The 20,635-nt window shown below is 37.3% G+C and overlaps 1 protein-coding gene and 1 pseudogene across 8 annotated transcripts in view; both read right to left on the bottom strand.

Moving 5' to 3' along the window:
* Positions 1-20,635, bottom strand: part of GPHN (gephyrin) — a 524,116-nt gene that overhangs the window by 296,899 nt on the left and 206,582 nt on the right. For all 8 annotated transcript variants that reach the window (XM_066272872.1, XM_066272871.1, XM_066272867.1 and 5 more), the window contains exon 4: positions 19,078-19,170. In XM_066272872.1, coding sequence (XP_066128969.1) covers positions 19,078-19,170 — 93 coding nt within the window. The remainder of the gene's footprint in view (positions 1-19,077; positions 19,171-20,635) is intronic.
* LOC136336660 (small nucleolar RNA SNORA32) lies at positions 6,111-6,224 on the bottom strand (annotated as a pseudogene).

Genomic DNA, 20,635 nt, shown 5'->3' on the forward strand with positions numbered 1-20,635 from the left:
CTCTTTTCCTCATAGGGCTCCCAAAATACTGAGTACACATTTCTAGTACAGTGTAGGCATGCAATTAACAAATATATTTAAAGGAAAATGAAGATACCATTTTATTTATGGGTTCTTCATGTATAAAATTTTTGTTTTTGCATTATACTCAAAATTCCAAAATTCTCACCTTGAGGTGCAATGTGCTTTTTCCCTCTTTAGTGTGGGTATGTGGAATGGGAGTCTTTTAGTGTAATAGTTTCAAATGCAATGTCATTTATTGCCCTAATTACTTCATCTAAATAGTTTAATTTTATCCTGTAACTTCTCCACTGGTACTAAGGAGATTTTCTTTTTAATGCATAAATAAAATAGAAGGTGAATGTCTTGGGAAATCTGTGACTGGTAGAAAAATACGAGTGCAAAATTAATACTAAAGTAAATGGATGTACTGAGGAAATGTAATATTTATCTTCCAGTATTAGAATGGTCATGCAAAAGATGAATTTATCTACTTTTGTGCATTGCAAAGGGCAAAATTAGGACTACGAGGTAGAGAGAGATTATAAGGCACCGGGTTTCAATTTGATATGTTTCGACTTTCAAACAATTAGAGTTCCTCAAGCAACAAACTCCCAGATGAAAGAAGCAGTGACTGAGATGTTCAGGCAAAGGTGGGGAATGATGAAAAGGACATAATAGGATTCTGAATATAGCATCTCCTCAAACTCCGAAAATTGTGATTTCTCCATTACTATATTACTTGTAATTTTATATAAAATGCTAAACTAACTCAAGATTTAACACTGAAAAAATCGATAATAAGAAAACATTGCTTGATTGTAAGAGTAGTATAACTGAAAAGGTTTCCAAACAACTAATCAAAATTGGAACTTGGTACATTATAGCAGTTTAAATTTTATACACAAATAATGGTGTGGATAGTAACTAGGTTTCCAGATTACAATGGACTTAAGAAAGAAAAACAAAACACCCTGGCCAGGTAGGGTTAAAGTGTCATCCTGATATGCTAAGTCTGTGGGTTAGATCCCTCGTCAGGGCACATATAAGAAACAACCTATGATGGCATGAATGGGTGGAACAACAAATCAATGTTTCTCTTTTTCTCTCTCTTCCTCTCCCTTTAAAAATAAATAGAAATTTAAAAAAACAAACAGGGCATAAAAATAATGTTCAACAAGAACAACGGTGGTCTACTAGAGAATGTATTGATATGCATCCGAATTAATGCCAATTCTCAAAAGGGTCTATTTTTAGAGAGCCTTGATGACATGAATGTACTGTGTGTACTGGTTGATAGTAGACATGAATTCTGGCTTCTAAGGAATCTCTGAATAATGACAGTGGCTGTTTTTCATCTCTACAGATGGTACTACTCTAGCTGTTCTAAGAAAAAGATTAAAATAACATAGGTCTAGTTTATCCATTTTTCTCTGTACAGTGAATTCTCTGCTCTAGCTAGAAAGATTTTTTTAAATGTCATCTTTCTCTGTAGCTTCCCCTTCTTTCTTATTCCCATCAGTAATGTTCTCTTCTCTCCTAATCTAAATACTATTTTTCCCCTCAATCTTAGCTCAAATTCTATTTGTATAAAAATTTCTCTGATTACTGAGCTCTCTCTTAATCTTTCCTTTTAAAATCTCATGGCTTAAATTGGCATGACATTTCTGGTACTAGGTTTATAGGGTCTTAATTTGTCAAATGACTATTTTAGGAGTACATGTACTTTAGCATTTGCTCAATAAAGCCCAAAGTGCTTGATAACTACTTGTTAAATGGAACAAAGAATAAGTGTGCTTATACTTTGTTTTTCAATGGATAATGTAAAGTAATTATAAACCCCAAGATAAAGTGTGGACTGGTAAAAAGTATGACCCTGAATATCACATATCTGAGCCATTTAAAGCTATATTCCAATAATTTTAAACTATGGAGGAATTAGAGACTTAAAACAAAATAAATAGGTTTAGGTAGACTATCAGGAGGTATTGAATGCAACTGTACTAACAATCCACATTCTTCATATCATATAGACTATAGAAATTATTATTTCTTTGTCCTATGCTTTAATGTAGTTAGTAAGGAAATGCTGACTTACATCTTTATTTTTTAGACATATCTACCGGTTATGTTAGTAGCTAACAATATATACATAAAGTACAATGGTAAACAGCAGAATTATTTGAGGTTGCCATGTCTAATTAGAGGTAATAGGTAATAATATTAATTAAACAGAAAGAAAGAGGTAAAGAAAAAAACCAAATGTTTACCAAGCATCTACAAAGGTGCCAGGCATTTCACGATATCCTTGTACATGCATTATTTACACTAGCTTATATAACCTTGGGAAAATTAATTAATTGATCTTGTGTCTCAGCAAATCTTAATCTTTAAAACAAATGTAACAATAGTACCTGCCACGGTTTTTTTGAAGGCTAAATAAATTAACATATGCTTAAAACAGCAACTGATACATAGTAAGTGCTATTTTACAGTGTTAGTTATTATTTTGGCTACTTTTATTATCTCAAATATTAGAGAAACAACCTTGAGAGGTAGGAATTAGCTAAGTTAGCAGATGAGAAAATTGAACTTTGAATATCATAGTTAGTGGTGGAGTTAGGATTCAAATTCAGATTTGTGACTCTGTAGTTTTAGTGATTCCTCTGTATCATACTACATCGTGAAATGTTTAGACAAAGAGAAGACATGGAAACATACAGTGGCACCTTGAGATACAAGCAGACCAACATATGAATTTCTTTTTAAGATACGAGCTGCGACTTGGTTCATATTTTTGAGATCCGAGCGAAATTCCGAGATACGAGCTGTGATTCAGGAAGCTGCTGCTAGTTGGTGTGTTGGCACATGGGTCCAGTATCAGTAGCACAACACCAGCATCTCATTCTTTCTTACATGTTACCCACAGAATCAAGTCGAATCTCATGTGCTGTACTCGTTCTTGCATCATTTTTGCAGTTTTTACTAACTTTTTTGTATGCTATCATGGGGCCGAAGAAAGTGAGTGTACATGACAGTGGTAAAAAGAAGAAGAGAATGATGTCGATAGAAGTAAAGCAAGAAGTAATAGAAAAACATGAGCATGGTATACAAGTGATTGCACTGACAAGGCTGTATGACCACAATACATATACAATTTGTACTATCCTTAAACAAAAGGATGCCATCAAAAGCACAAATCCAGCAAAAGGAACTACAATTCTGTCCCAATTAAGAACAAATATCCATGAGGAAATGGAGAAGCTTCTGCTGGTGTGGGTGAAAGAGAAAGAGCTGGCAGGAGATACAGAGACGGAGACTGTAATATATGAAAAGGCACGTATAATTTATAGCGACTTGAAGAAAGAATCATCAACCTCAAAAGAGGCAGGAGAAGATATGAGTAAGCAAGTCATGGCTGGTTTGAAAATTTCAAGAAGAGATCTAGCATCCACTAGGTGGTGAGGCATGGTAAAGCTGCGAGTACTGACATTAAGGCAGCTGAGGAGTACATCGCACGTTTTGCTTCGCTTATCGCAAAGGAAGGCTGCATCCTCAACAAGTGTTCAACTGTGACAAAACAGGATTGTTTTGGAAAAAATGTCCTGAGGACTTTCATCACCACAGAGAAGAAAAGGCTGCCAGGCCATAAACCCATGAAGGACCGTCTGACCCTTACACTGTGTGCAAATGCTAGCGGTGACTGTAAAGTAAAGCCACTGCTAATGTATCATTCCAAAAATCCTCGAGCCTTTAAGATTCACAAGATTCTTAAAGAAAAACTGCAGGTTACATGGCATGCCAATGCTAGGGTATGGGTTATGTGGCAGTTTTTATCGAATGGGTAAATCTCGTCTTTGGTCCTGCAGTGAAGAAATATCTTCAAGAAAATAAACTCCCGATGAAAGCATTACTAATCCTTGATAATGCTTCAAGCCACCCACCTGGTCTTGAAGATGACATTCTTGATGAGTTCAAATTCGTGAAAGTCCTCTACCTCCCACCCAACACGACTTCAATCTTGCAACCTATGGATCAGCAGGTCATTTCCAACTTTAAAAAGCTTTACACAAAGCACTTGTTCCACCGTTGCTTTGAGGTGACTGAGAATACAATTCTAACCCTTCGAGAGTCTTGGAAAGATCACTACAACATCCTGATATGATTACGCATTATTGACTTGGCATGGCAAGAGGTAACAAGAACCTTGAACTTAGCATGGAAAAAGTTATGGCCTGATGTTGTTGCAGGCAGGGACTTCAACAGATTCGAACCAGAGACCGAGACCAAGGTAGAAGTGTTGGAGGAGATTGTGTCCCTCGGAAAGTCAATGGGTCTGGATGTAGATGAGGGTGACATAAACGAGCTCGTCGAGGAACATGAGGAGGAACTCTCAACTGAGGAGTTGAAGGAGCTACAGATGTTGCAACATACGGAGCTTCTGCAAGAGATTAGTAGTGAGGAGGAGATATAGTCGGAGGAAGTGATTTCTACAAGTGAAATTAAAGACATGCTGGCAATGTGGGAGAAACTCAAGTTTCATTGAAAAGAAACACCCAGAAAAAGTTTCACCAGGTCGTGCCTCAGCACTTTTTAATGATACTTGTCAAATTTCCGAAACATTTTAAAAGGCAGGCAAAAGCAAACCTCTTTGGATAGATTTTTATTCAAAAGTCCTGCAAGTGAAAGTGCCAAAAGTGCAACCAAAAAGGCAAAAGCAGGTGATGATTAAATGAAAAATACGTAATGTTGCCCTGGCTGGTTGGCTCAGTGGTAGAGTGTCGGCCTGGTGTGCCGGAGTCCTGGGTTCGATTCCCGGCCAGGGCACACAGGAGAAGCGCCCATCTGCTTCTCCACCCCTCCCCCTCTCCTTCCTCTCTGTCTCTCTCTTCCCCTCCCACAGCCAAGTCTCCATTGGAGCAAAGTTGGCCTGGGCACTGAGGATGGCTCTGTGGCCTCTGCCTCAGGCGCTAGAACGGCTCTGATTGCGGCAGAGCGACGCCCCAGATGGGCAGAGCATCGCTCCCTGGTGGGCATGCTGGGTGGATCCCAGTAGGGCACATGCGGGAGTCTGTCTGACTGCCTCCCCGTTTCCAACTTAAGAAAAATACAAAAAAATAAAAAAAAGAAGAAAAATAATAATGTTAAGCTTAGGTTAAGTTTAAAGTTAAGAAAGTACATTTTTTTACAATTAAGTTTTTGTGGTTTCATTTTAAGTAAAGAAAGGTCAGTTTTAATTTTGTTTAAAGTAAAGAAAATGCAGTTTTAGTTTACATTTAGTGTTAAGAAAGTGCAGTTTTAGTTTGTCTACAGTGCCTGCATCCCTTCCTCCCTCCCTCCTCCTCCGCCATTCACCTCCGTTAGCCGCACACGTCTGTCTCCAAGGTAAGAATACAGTACTAAATAACACTTTTTTCTTTTATTTCATATATTTTGTTATGCATTGGTAAAGTATATATGTGTGTTTCTTAATTAAAAACATGTCTTTTTCATAATTTAGGATGGTTTGGGGATGTTTCACAGGGCTGGAATGAATTAAATCTATCTCAGTTATTTTAAATGGGAGAAATTTGTTTGATATACGAGTTGACTGACTTATGAGCTCGGTTACAGAACGAATTAAACTTGTATCTCAAGGTACCACTGTATTTCCCATGTTCAGGACTATTTCATAAAACTTGTAGAAAACACTCCTTAAAATGGCATAAAATATAACTTTCTCTGACCATAGAGTACTAGTATATTTTATTCAAATTAGTTTTAAATATTTCAAGTATAAGGGTTTCTTGTAGTCTAATCTATTATCAATTTCATATTTATATAGAATCATCCTATTTATATAGAATAATTTTAAGATAATTCTAGCTCAATATTGTTATTTTTAGCTTTACCATGTATAATAGGCATTTTATTTTGGACAAACAATCCTAGACTATAAAATATATAGTTAAAGAATTCTTGAGTACCAGAATATATTTTGCCAGGGAAATATAGATATATACTTGAAAACAACTATATATATATATATATATATATATATATATATAGTTTATTTTTTTTAATTTAAAAAAAATTTATTTTTATTTTTATTTTTTTAATTTTTTTTAATAAAATGTTCCCAATAGGTTGAATGCTAGCAATGTAGCAGAAAGAAAACCTAATGGGAAAATGTTTTGTGGTCATGTCCACAGCAAATGAGTATATATATATAGTTTAAATGACCTATGTTAGAAATCAAATTCTCTCAAAAACAGTATTATTAATTTTATTTCCTATGCTTTAGTTACTTCTTTGTGGCTATTTTTTTAATCTACCAGTTTGTGCTTCTCAGTCTCTTTACCTCAATATTGTGATAACTATATATGGTGCTAGTTGAGGTACTGGAAATATCGAAGGGAACACTATGTAAAGTATATGATTGTTTGATCACTGAGCTGTATACCTCAGACCAGTACAAATAAAATTGAAAAAGATTCTTTTAAAAACAGAAGTTATTAAACATGGTGGTTTTGCTATGCTTCTGCTATAATATAGGAGAGTTTTTCTGATTACTAAAATGTCAAATGTTAACTTCTATGTAAAGCTCTTAAATGTCAATTATCACCAATTTTCAACAGTCATCAATTGTGAATCATTAACATATTGTTAGACACTTCGGGCAATTATGTCTCCTTCCTTTAACTTACACAGTATTCTTGTTTCTGAAGCATTACAAAGTAAGAAAAAGAAATGGTTAATAACTACATGAAATAATACCTAACTTCAGGTGTTTTGAAACAACCAAGATGCACTTCTAATCCCTTCATCTTTTTCACCCAAGCCCCCAACCACTCTCCTCTCTGGCAACTGTAAGTATGTTCTCTGTAATGTGTGAATCTGTTTCTATTCTGCTTGTTTATATATTATGTTTCTTAGATACAATTGTTGATAGGCATTTATTGCCATTTTATTGTTTATATTTTTAACCTTATTTTTCTTCTTAAAGAAGACCCTTTAATATTTCATATAATGCTAGTTTGGTGGTGATGGATTCTATTAACTTTTTTTTTAATCTGGGAAGCTCTTTATCTGTTCTTCAATTCTGAACGATAGCTTTGTGCCTTACCAGGCAGTGGTGCAGTGGATAGAGCTTCAGACTGAGATGCTGAGGACCCAGGTTCAAAACCCCAAGGTCGCCAGCTTGAGTGTAGGCTCATCCAGCTAGAGTGTGGGCTAACTAGCTTGAGTATAGGATTGCTGGCTCAAGCATGGGATCACAGACATGATGCCATGGTTACTGGCTTGAGCCAAAAGGTCACTGGCTTAAAGCCCAAGGTCACTGGTTTGAAGCCCAAAGTTGCTGGCTTGAGCAAGGGGTCATTGGCTCAGCTAGAGCCCCCAAGTTAAGGCACATATGAGAAAGCAATCAATGAATAACTAAAGTGTCATAACTATGAGTTGATGCTTCTCATCTCTCTTCCATCCTGTCTGTGAGTCCCTCTATATATAAAATAACAATATTAATATAAATAAATAAATGATAGCTTTGCTGAGTAGTCGTGTTTGTGGATCCTTCCTTTTTATTACTTTGAATATTTCTTTGCAATCCGTACTGGCCTGCAAAGTTTCTGTTGAGAAATCAGCTGACAGTCTTATGGGAACTCCCTTGTTGGTAATTATGATGTGTGTTGGTGTGGGCCTCTTTGGGTTCATCTTGTTTGTCACTCTGTTCTTCCTGCATTCTATGCCTATTTCCTTTACCAAGTTAGGAAAGTTTTCAGTCTTATTTTTTTACAGACTTTCAAGTCTTTATTCTATCTCTTCTTCTTCTGGCATCCCCATGATATGGAAATGTTAGTACGCTTAAAGTTGTCCCAGAGGCTATTTATATCTTCATTTTTAGTGATTATTGTTATTATTATTATTATTTTTTTGCTGTTCTGATATATATATATATCACTGAGGTGATAATATAAATATTAATTGCCCTTCCTGCTTGGGATGGGTGTGATTATATTAATGTGTGTTGGGGGCAGGCTGTGGGCAGGCAGGATCCTTGTAGCCTAGGTGTTGGGCAGATAAAATATATTATGCTCACTTTGTTAAAGATGGCGCTGCCCACGTAGAGGCCGTCACCCAGGTGATATTAATGTGTGTTGGGGGCAGGCTGAGGGCAGGCAGAATCCTTGTAACCTGGGGCTTGGTTTTGGGATTAAGCCTTTCCCACCCGTTTTGATGTGGGGTGGTACAATCCCATCATGTCTCTGATAAGTGACTTTGTATTAGAGACTTCCCTATTTCGTATATTGAATTAAAGGTTTTGATTTCTACACTATAAAATGGGGGCAGAACGGGAGCTTGCTCTCTTGGTTCCTGAGATTAGCAGAGAGGAGAGAGGAGAGAGCAGAGAGCAGAGAGCAGAGAAAGGCCACGTGGAGGAGGCCAGGAGAAGCAGCCAAGATGGCGGAGTGTTGAGTGAGAAGCCAGTTTGTGCAGAGTTTATGCAGGGAGAAGGAAGGAGATAGGGAACAGAGGTGAAGAAGTCTGGTGAGCTAGAAACCTTTGATTCTAGGAAACTTGGATAAGTCAGTAGCTTTGTGAGCACTGAATGAGTGGGTTTTGGAGCCCAGTGTGTGTTTTTACTTGCCCGCTGGGTGCAAGCTAGGATTAAAGATGATGGCTCTCAGCAGTTCTTGGCTCCATTGTTTCTTTACCGACTATCCGAATCCAATGCGAACCTGCATGGGCCAGGTGGTTGTGATGGTGGCCATGGATACTGGCTTTACATTTGGCGTAGTCTGTGGCAGGATTCGACACAGATCGGTATGGAGCCACCACCACCTTTGAGCAGTGGAGTAGAGGACTGGCTGCTGTTATGGTTCCCCATGGCTGTCCTTTTGGGGATTGTAGGCTGGCTGACTTTTATAGCCATGCGTGAGGAAACTGAGAGCTCTGTGGAAGAGGCTGCCCGGGACCTGCAAACCGAGCAGTGGAAGGAGCTGGAGCAAACGTGGGAGAAACAGATGCTGACCCTGGAGCTGAAGGAAGTGCTGGAGGAGGAGGCCGACCAGGTTTGCGAGATTCGCCTGGAAATGGAGCAGCTGCTGGAGGAGGATTCACAGGTTCGTGAGTTGCAGATTGCCCTGGACGTTGTGGAGAGCCAGCAGCGGCAGGAGGCCAGGGCTGAAGCTGAGGCTGAGGCTGAGGCCAGAGCTCGAGCTGCAAGGTCTGTGGAGCAGAAGGCGGCAGCAGCCCGGGACTTGAGCCCGGCAGCAGCCCGGGGTTTGAGACCGGCAGTGGGAACTGGTGTTTTCAGTTCCTCTTTGGAGGATGAGGAGAATTGGGCTGGAGTTGCAATCCGCAGTCTCCATAAGATGAGAGCCCAGCTGGAAGGAGCACCTACTACGGCCCTGGTAGGTCTGCGATTTTGGGACATAGGGCTGTTCATCATCATGCTCTCCGGAGCAGAGATGGAAATGATGACTGCCATTATCACATGCCCCTCTTTGGCACAGTGTAAGACCTGCCAGGATGGCAGGGATGAGAGGGTGGCTGAGGTCTCATGTGCATGGACTAATTTCCTGGACTACGACCGAAGTGGGCATTGGCTCCTTTGTTGGATGTACTTACGGATTACGGATTTTGGACAATGTGAAATACCCTGATGGGGGTGAGGGTGGCTTTGCTGGAAGCACTCCCCTGCCCCGGGAAGCTTTTCCCATGGCTAGAAAGAAGGCCGAGGACATTTTGCACTTTGGGCTAAGTGCTCAGAGACTGGTGAAGTGTACCTTTGTGATTGTTGAAACTGTATGATTTGTGCTGTTGTAATTTGTGTAATGTGCCTAATTTCCTTGCACAGGGATGCCGGTGATGTAGATTGTGGGTAGTAAAGTGAGCATAGGGGTGGGTTGTTGGGCAGATAAAATATATTATGCTCACTTTGTTAAAGATGGTGCTGCCCACGTGGAGGCCATCACCCAGGTGATATTAATGTGTGTTGGGGGCGGCTGTGGGCAGGCAGAATCCTTGTAACCTGGGGTTTGGTTTTGGGATTAAGCCTTTCCCACCCGTTTTGATGTGGGGTGGTACAATCCCATCATGTCTCTGATAAGTGACTTTGTATTAGAGACTTCCCTATTTCGTATATTGAATTAAAGGTTTTGATTTCTACACTATAAAATGGGGGCAGAACGGGAGCTTGCTCTCTTGGTTCCTGAGATTAGCAGAGAGGAGAGAGCAGAGAGCAGAGAAAGGCCACGTGGAGGAGGTGAGGAGAAGCAGCCAAGATGGCGGAGTGTTGAGTGAGAAGCCAGTTTGTGCAGAGTTTGTGCAGGGAGAAGGAAGGAGATGGGGAACAGAGGTGAATAAGTCTGGTGAGCTAGAAACCTTTGATTCTAGGAAACTCGGATAAGTCAGTAGCTTTGTGAGCACTGAATGAGTGGGTTTTGGAGCCCAGTGTGTGTTTTTACTTGCCCGCTGGGTGCAAGCTAGGATTAAAGATGATGGCTCAGCAGTTCTTGGCTCTATTGTTTCATTACCGTCTGTCCAAATAAAATGTGAACTTGAATGGGCCAGGCGGCTGTGATGGTGCCCATGGATACTGGCATTATAGAAGGTGACTGGGTGGTGTTTTGATGTGGTCTCAAGATGTCCAACAGGTGTGCTGGCTCTGGGGCCTCCTGGGAGCTGCAGGCCAAGGTCAGCCACCACTTGTGTTCTGTCTGGAGCAAGCCAGTCTGAGTTACAAAGTGATCTGCAGATTGCTGCTCCTTGTGCTGGGATTAGAGGTGCCCATGAAAGGCAAAGCTGTGAACCAAGGCAGGCTGCTGCTAGTGCCAGGCCCGGGGCCACTTGGGGAGAGGTATAGGGCTTACTGAGGCCAGATCTTGCTTGTCTGAGAGATTTTGGGAAAATCTGAAGCATGAGCCAGGACAGGACAGTCATATGGAAAAACCTCTGGAAACAGTTTTGGTGGACCTGAAAGTTGGGTGTGGTGGTTCCTCAGGGAATCACCAGGGTGGAGCAAATAGTGTAAACCAGGTTGATGGAGTCTCAGATATGGAGCCTACCTGGGGGCTTTGTGGGGGGAGGGCTTATCAAAGGAATTATGGCCTTTGCCAGCACTTCTGTGTTGGAGAAAGATGCCCCCCCAGCTCTAGTTCTGGTGCTGGATAATTCAGTTCCTCTGGTAAGGTGATCAATTGTCCTCCTTTAGGGAGGACAGTCCTTCTTTTGTAAGTTCTGTCCTCCCTTGAAAAGTATCCTCCTACATGTCCTCTTTTTTGATATTGGAAGACTAATCTGTAAATGTCTGTATTTGATTGATGCAGAGTTGATACATTGCGTGTGATGTGATGTATTTGTATCTAAATGAGTACTTTTTTCTTAAAATTATTATTAAAAATTAATAGGCATGTAAGCATAGTTACAATATGAAATATTACAAATGTTTTATTATGCATTTATCATATTATAGTGTATTATTGTTGCAATGAATAAAATGTTTCTTTTATTTACTATATTGTCTTCTTCAATTTATTTTTGTCCTCTTTTTCATTGTAAAAAAGTTGGTCACCTTACTCCGGTAAATCTCTGGTGCCTTTCAAACTGCTGCCTCAGCACTGGAGCTCAGAGGGAGTGAGCTGAGTAGGTCCCTGTGTGGGCCACTGAAGAGGAATTAACTGGTATTTTAACAGCCCTCTGTCTCCCTCAGCCTGGTTTTTAGAGCCAGAAGTTATAGAAACTTCTCTTCCTGTCACTGTAACCCTGGGCTAAGGGATCTGTGGGGCTGGGACCCCTTGCTCCTCAGGGGGGTCTTCTGCAGCCTACATAGCTCTCCCAATACTTATACAACATACGTGAGTGTGGGACTAGCCCATTCCCGGTCTTACCCCTTCTACCAGGCTGATGTGGCTTCTTTTTTTATTATTAATTTTAATGGGGTGACATTGATCAATCAGGGTACATAGGTTGAGAAAAAACATCTCCAGGTTATTTTGACATTTGATTATTTTGCATAACCATCACCCAAAGTAAATTGTCTTCCATCACCTTCTATTCTATCTGGTTTTCTTTGTGCTCTTCCCCCCCCCCTTCTTCTTCTTCTTCTTCTTTTTTTTTTTTTGTATTTTTCTGAAGTTGGAAATGGGGAGGCAGTCAGACAGACTCCCACATGCGCCCGACCGGGATCCACCCGGCATGCCCACCAAGGGGCAATGCTCTGCCCACCTGGGACTTTGCTCTGCTGCAACCAGAGCCATTCCAGTGCCTAAGGCAGAGGTCACAGAGCCATCCTCAGCACCCAGGCCAACCCTGCTCCAACGGAGCCTTGGCTGCGGGAGAGGAAGAGAGAGACAGAGAGGAAGGAGAGGGGGAGGGGTGGAGAAGCAGATGGGCGCTTCTCCTGTGTGCCCTGACCAGGAATCAAACCCAGGACTCCTGCACACCAGGCCGACGCTCTACCACTGAACCAACCAGCCAGGGCCTTCTTCTTTAATTCTCTATTTGTAAGGTGACCAACTTTTTTACAATGAAAAGACAAAAATAAATTGAAGAAAACAATATTGTAAATAAAAGAAACATTTTATTCATTGCAACAATAATACACTATAATATGATAAATGTGTAATAAAACATTTGTTAATATTTTATATTATAATTATGCTTATATGCCTATTAATTTTTAATAATAATTATAAGAAAATAGTACTCAGTTCTTTTCCATTCCATTGAATGAATATTTTTGTCAATGTATCATCTTGTAACAATATATTGGAAATATCTGAACAAGAAATATCCTTCATATTGAATTTTATGGCAAGTGCTGCAGCTTGAGTATCAACATTGAATCTCGACTTCTCACTTGTCCAAAAATCATTAGCAATTGAAAAAACTCTTTCAACTGCTGCATTAATTCCAGGGCAGCACAATGTAAATTGAACAAGAATAAATAAATTTTCACATGGAATATGTTCATTTTTGAAATGGCTGAATATTTTCACCCATCTTTTATCAATATTGACGTGTTCATTTTCCCATTGTATTAATTTTTCAGAATTTAAATATACATTCAGTCTTCTAATTTCTTCAAAGAGACAATTGTCTATTTTAATGTCTGGCACTTCTTTAGATAAAAACTCAAGACAAGATTCAATATCTGTCCAATATATTTGCAATGAAGTAAAAAAACACCATTGAAAACTGTTAATTCACATGACGTTTGTTTCAGACCATTCTTTGATATGTTGAAAACACGTCTGGTAAAAATTCCGCACTTTATTGATAAACTTTTCTGTTATGCCCGGATTTGATTCCTCTAAGTCTGACAATTTTCTTTTTATAATTAAAGGAAGAAATTTTTCTTCAAAATGAGATTTATATTGAAGGATAAAGTCATTCAAAATAAGACTAACTTCCTCCATAGCTGAAATGTGTTCACCTTCAATCTTTTGAATCATTTTATGAAAAATAGATGTTTGATTATGTACAAAATACTTTACTGAAAAACAATTCCAGGATTTTAAGACATTTGTCTAAACTTAAAAATTATGAATGGAGAGGCTCAAATAATTGTAGAACACGCTCTATAGCAAGTGATAAAGCAAGCCATCTAACTTTTGAATATCCTAATACTTTTTGTACATTTGCTTCTTCACAAAATTGTTTTAAAGTAGCAACACGAACGGTAAAAGGATTAAAATGCAAATAAATTGTAGTTATTATTACTTCTACATCAATTGGCATGGCACATGATGCTGTGTCGATTGCATTTGACAAAATATGTGCATTACAACCTATTTCTAGTATTTTCTTTTGGAGTAACTCTTGTAATTTTACATATATTATTCATCTCTTTGCGTCTTTGCCCACCAAAATTCGTATTTCTATTATCAGCCATTAGTGCAACAACTTTGGATTTCAAATTGTTTTCATTTATTACTCTGTACAGATGGTTTGACAAAATTTCAGAAGTTTCGCCCTCAATGGATTCTAAATATAAAATTTTTACTTGAATGCCCTTGGTAACATTAAAATATCTTACTATTATTGGATACAATTTAATTTCATTATGATTTGATGCATCAGATAAAATCGTTACAAATGCTACCATTTCCAAGTCCTCTGTAAGTATTTTGTCACAGTAATTTTAAAATACTGATTTCAAAATAGCCTCACATTTTGTCCTGGCACATGAAAATTTTGCATTGTGAAACTTCTTCAATAATTTAGCTGTACAATCCATACTACAAAAACTTTGTGAATTATGGTATGAAATACAAATGTTCCCTCCATTGCAGCCAACTATTTTTCATCCTCAGAATAATTTGAAGTTTTAAAAAAACTTGTTACTTTACAACTGGAAGCTGATGCATCTAATGATTGCTTATGTTTGTTGGTGTTCAAGTGTTTTGTTATCACTGATCTGCCCCCAACTGCAATACAAAATTCTCCACAGCAAATATTGTAGAAAACAATGGTATCTTTCTTTGATATGAGGAATGGAAATTCTTTTTCAATTTATCATTGAAATGGCATTTTCTCTTTTTTGAATTTTCCATCCCTTAAATGAAATTTAAAATTAAAAATAAAATATAGAGCTACACGAACAATGCAAGCACATTAGGAACTGAAAACCTTACATCATAAGGCAAATTTTCCGGAAGCTAAATTAACAAAACTAAAAATCAAACAAAACCACAAATTTAGAGTAATATTTGGGTGTATTTATCATTTTCTAAATAAAAAGTCTGTTTTATGCAACTATTTAATCAAAATGCATTATTAATAAATATGGTTTGTGGTTAGATTTCCACTTTAAAACTCGAATTTCAGAAAATACTTGTAAATAAAATTATATGTATTTGGAAATTATAAAATAGATAATGAGTTAATAAAACGTGAATTGTTCTTACCTGTCTATAATTGAATATTCACTGAGAAAGAAATAATCGTGACTCTACAATGTCATATGTATTGTGTCGTATTTCAGTAAGAAGTACACAAACCAGCCTGACCAGGTGGTGGCGCAGTGGATAGAGCATCGGACTGGGATGCGAAGGACCCAGGTTCGAGACCCCAAGGTCGCCAGCTTGAGCGCTGGCTCATGTGGTTTGAACAAAAAGCTCACCAGCTTGGACCAGAGGTCACTGACTCAAGCAAGGGGTTACTCGGTCTGCTGAAGGCCCGCAGTCAAGGCACATATGAGAAAGCAATCAATGAACAACTAAGGTGTCGCAACGAAAAACTGATGATTGATGCTTCTCATCTCTCTCCGTTCCTGTCTGTCTGTCCCTATCTATCCCTCTCTCTGACTCTCTGTCTCTGTATATAAATTAAAAAAAAAAAAAAGAAGTACACAAACCATTTGTGTGCTAGGTATATTGTGCGCTCTCTCAAGGTCTCCCGTGCAGAACGCATGCGTCTCATAACCACGTCTTGCTGCACTTTACTGACCCTTGACGAATCGTCATGATAAATACAAATACATCACATCACATGCAATGGATTGACTCTGCATTGATCCGAATACAGACATTTACAAATTAGTTTGCCAATATCAAAAAGGAGGACATGTAGGAGGACACTTTTCGAGGGAGGTCATAACTTAGAAAAGAAGGACTGTCCTCCCTAAAGGAGGATGATTGGTCACCTTACTATTTGTATAACCTTCATTCAGCCAGATTTCAGGTGGTTCTAAATAACTGCAGTTTAATTATAATTTTTATGCCCCCCTTCCTTCTTTTAATAGACCTGGGAAGAAATCTAAGTCTATTAAATTATCTGTTTTTCTCTTGGGCAGTGTTTTTCAACTGCTGGTCCACCAAATGTTTGAGTTGGTCTACAAAAGAGTTAAACACCCTGATGTTGTATGAAGGTTATAGGCCCACTGATTATAGACTTTAACCTTCATACAACATCAGGGTGGTTAACTCTTTAATGAACCTGCCTGCATTTTCTGGTAGGACACAGCACCTGTCTGTGGACCAGCAGTGGAAAGCCACAGCTCTAGACAACAACTTCAGATGCTTTATTTCATTCATTCAATTTTTCATTTTCCCTTTCATTTTTTATAACAACACATACATCTCACAAACAATCATCCTTTCTGATTGTAGATGAAATTAATTACTGAAAATTACTCACTGTAAAATATTAGTGCCTGAAGAGAATTTTATAATACAGGTATTTTACACCTTTATCATTAATTTTTTTTATAAATTAATTCTAAATCTTTTAAAAAATATTTGCAACCCTAAGTTGTATTTAGGTATATGTGGTCTAGAAATAGTTTCCTCTTTTTTTAGGCATAATTATCTAAGACATACAAGTTAAAGATAAATAATTATATTATTACATTCCCCAAATTATATTTCTGGATTCCTAGCTGGCATTTTAGTGTTGTTTTTAAATATCACAAGAATTGCAACTATTCAATGGTGTAGAGGAAATAGAAAATTAATAGAATTATTTTTGAATGGCCCTAAATTGCTTTCATGTTTAATTTTTCAAAGGTTTAACAGTCCTATGGACCTTGTTGTACATATTCATAAAGTACATCTATTATTCACAATGAGGTAAGTCACCTATTTTCAAAATAGAGAAGACATATTTATGTACATTTTAAAATCATTTAAAAAAACCTAATATAATTTTACCCAGTTACTTGATATATGCATATATGAATATAAGAATATCTCTAAGTGTTTCAGTTAACAAACAGGAATAAAGAACTTCTCAATTTCTAATATAATTAAACATACAAGTTCATAGAGACTCTGGTCAACTAACAGTATCTAAAAAAATGGAACAGATTATTAAACAGATATTAGAATGATAAAAATTCCAGACTTCTGATCTATATGGAAGTGGTAAAGGTAAAATATGAATATCAAATTAAAAATAATTTAACAGGATTGTGATGATTTCATGCATATACTTTAAATCTAGTATAAGACTTTTGATTCATTTAGTAGTTACATACAAAAAATACTATAAAATTTGTCAACTTGGTGGTTCTATAGAAACTAAAAAAAAAAATTACCCCCTGTAAGTTAACCCTTCATAGCACTTACTAAAATAACAGCAATAGTTCTCAATAAATCCTCACAGTCATGTTGGTAGATAGGTACTTTTATTTCCCTCATTTTATAAGAAACTGAGGCACAGAGCAGTTTAATGACTAGTTTACAGTCACCTTGTAAGTGGCAGACCCAGAATTCTAAGGTACAAATTTTCAACCTAGCATTTTGGTATTTTGAAGTTCCATATAATACGAAATACTAAACTTTGTGATGTAAATTACTTCTCCATAATTAGAAATAATGTTGTTATCTGGTTATAAATGAATTTATGGTAACTTTTTAATATTTTTCTGATATAAAAATAAGTAATTATTATAAAAATATCACACAAGCAGGAACATATAAACCTAATTTCATTTACTTCAAGCACATAATACCTAACTCCCAAAATCAGTGTCTTTATATATGTAGGCAATTTTCTTATATACAAAACAAAATAAAACATAACAAAACACAAACACATCTCTATAGCAGATGGATTGCTTCCAAATGTATTTTTAGGTTAGTTTCACAGTTTGAAAGAAATGTAAAAATTGATCAAAAGACCATTTCCCCTTAGGACCCTGAATCTAAATAAATTATGTAAGGATGATGTTTTTTAAAGCAATTGAAGTTAACAATTTCCCAATATAATATTTTTCTCATTGATTTAAAGGCAAAACCATTTTATTTATATGCTTACTTATAATAGTATCCAAAAATTTTCATTGTCATGATTTTACATAGAATAGGAACTATTTTACAACTTGCTTTAAAAATTGTATTTTTATATACTAGAATAGTGGTTCTCAAAGCTTAGAAATATGGTCTATGGACCAGTAACATCTGCATCATCTGAAGCCTTGTTAAAAAGACAAATTTTCAGCACCTGTTGCAGATTTTACTGAATCAGAAACTCTGTAGGTAGGGCCCAGAACTCTGTTTTAACAAGCCCTGTTTATGGCGCAGGCCAAAGTTTGAAAAGGACTGTAATTATTTAATAGGTGCAGAGCAAAAGTATCTTGCTCTTCATAAGATCATGGACACAACAGTGTACTGATTTGAAAGTAGAAGGACATAGTTACCATTAACTTGAAATTTAGCCAAGAAACACTTTTTTGGGGGTGGTAGAGGAAACACTGTCTGGATTGGTAATACAAATTTGCATATGACTAAAAGTGAAACCTGGTTTATGGCTTATTTAAAAAGAAAGACTTCCCCCTACCATTGAGCACTATCTACTCTTCATTCTTTCTCTGTTATTTCCCCCTGTCCAAAGGTTGAAGTGATTCTTGTTGCATAAAGCCTAGATATTATATGCTTTTTGACTTACTAACTTCACATTTAAAATATGCAATATACAACCCTTTCTCATCAAAAGAACTGTAAAATTGGTATAAATATCCTATTGTGACCAGCTCACTGTGCTTTGAGACCAGTGACACAGCTATCTCAAGAAAAGAGAAATCAGATACATTTTGAGTTATATTATGAACATATCAGACCAGACGTCATGCTAAAAGTCAGAGTTTTGTTATCACCAACTTTGGCAATATGCCTGAAGTTCAACTGATACCAAAGACACTGAGCAAATGCAGGATTACCTCGGGACCAGCTCAATCTTCCACATATTATATTATTTATAGGCTAAGTCCAAAGAAAGAAAGTCAAGAAACATTTTTTCAGATAATTCTTCCAAAGCAATTTTTTTCATTCTCTTGTTCTGTACCGCAAGTCTCTTGTTCTGCTTAGCAGAGTAACAAAAATAATATTAAAAATAACATAAGCCTGGCCTGTGGTGGTGCAGTGGATAACATGTCAATCTGGAATGCTCAAAACCCCGGGCTTGATAGGTCAAGGCACATACGAGAAGCAACTACTACAAATTGATGGTTCCTGCTCCTTTAATCCCTTCTTTTTTCTCTCTCTCTCTCTCCCCTCTCTCTAAAATCAATAAATAAAAATATTTTTTAAAATGGTTTTAAAAAAATATCATAAAAAGTTTACTCCTTGAATAGAAAAGCATATTCTATCTCACCTCTGGAGTGACATCTCGTGGTGCAAACCCTGTTCCTCCAGTTGTTAATATCAAATTAAGTTCTTTTTCATCACACCAATCTATCAGGGTTTCCTGAAAAAAAAAAGGAAATAATGTCACATGCAGAAGGACATGACTGTCTGCTCAAAACATCCACATACTCAAATACATTATGTCTAGTGAGGAAAAACAAATTCTTTTTAACAATCAACATAAAAATCTTGAACCATAATTCACAGAAAAATCTCACTGTTGATCAAAATACACCATGGTTTTGGGTATTTCTTTTACTCATAGAAAATAAGGATGCAAGCATCAAATTCTTCAAAGTAAATGAAAAACATTTACTTTCTATAAAATACCATAAGGTGTTTATAATTAATGTTTGTTATGTACTCATATGGCATATCTAAGTTCTTTTCAGCCATTCAAAATATATTCAGGTTGCCCTGGCCGGTTGGCTCAGTGGTAGAACGTCGGCCTGGCGTGCAGAAGTCCCGGGTTCGATTCCCAGCCAGGGCACACAGGAGAAGCGCCCATCTGCTTCTCCACCCTTCCCCCTTTCCTTCCTCTCTGTCTCTCTCTTCCCTTCCGGCAGCCAAGGCTCCATTGGAGCAAAGATGGCCCGGGCGCTGGGGATGGCTCCTTGGCCTCTGCCCCAGGGCTAGAGTGGCTCTGGTCGCAACAGAGTGACGTCCCAGAGGGGCAGAGCATCGCCCCCTGGTGGGCAGAGCGTTGCCCCCTGGTGGGCGTACCGGGTGGATCCCAGTCGGGCGCATGCGGGAATCTGTCTGACTGTCTCTCCCCGTTTCTAGCTTCAGAAAAATACAAAATATATTCAGGTTAAAAAAATTCAGCACTATCTATGTGTCAATTATTCAATCTCATTATTAAAACCATACCAATCATACTTTATTTTTATATTTAAAGAAATAGACATTCATTTTTTCATTAACAGATTCTAGGAGATCAAGAAACTTATTCACTTATGGGCTCATAAACTAGAAGATGGAAGAGCTAGAATTCAAACTAGATCTATGGGATCCTCAATATATGTTTCCCTACATTCCTCCTGTGATTATGTCAATATTTTCTGCTAAGTTTCAAGATATTTAAGAAAGTTTTACAATTTGAGGGGTAATTATTTTACATGGCTGCATAAAAAAAAAGGTCTAGGGATAGATTATTGCTTCAAGTTTTATTCCCCTACAATGCAATGACACTTAAAAAGACTAGGTTTACAGAATTATATACCATAAAATTTTGGAGTTGGTAGAGATCTTAGAATATTTGCCTCTTCATTTTCCAGATAAGACAACTAAAGTACAAAGTGGTTAAATAATTTACTAAAAGTTACCCAGCTAGTTTGTAAAGAAAGGGAACTAGGATCTCGAGTCACCTTACACTACTGGTAATTCTATTCATTCATTCTGCATTTTAGCTATTTATTAAAAAGAACTATTAAGTGAACATTTAAATCATTTCATTATTTTTTTATAATACAGGTCCCAAAATTTAATAATACAATTATAATAATTGCTGATAACTAGGTATAAAA

This window comes from Saccopteryx bilineata, chromosome 4, assembly GCF_036850765.1.
Source record: "Saccopteryx bilineata isolate mSacBil1 chromosome 4, mSacBil1_pri_phased_curated, whole genome shotgun sequence".
Lineage (NCBI taxonomy): Eukaryota > Metazoa > Chordata > Mammalia > Chiroptera > Emballonuridae > Saccopteryx > Saccopteryx bilineata.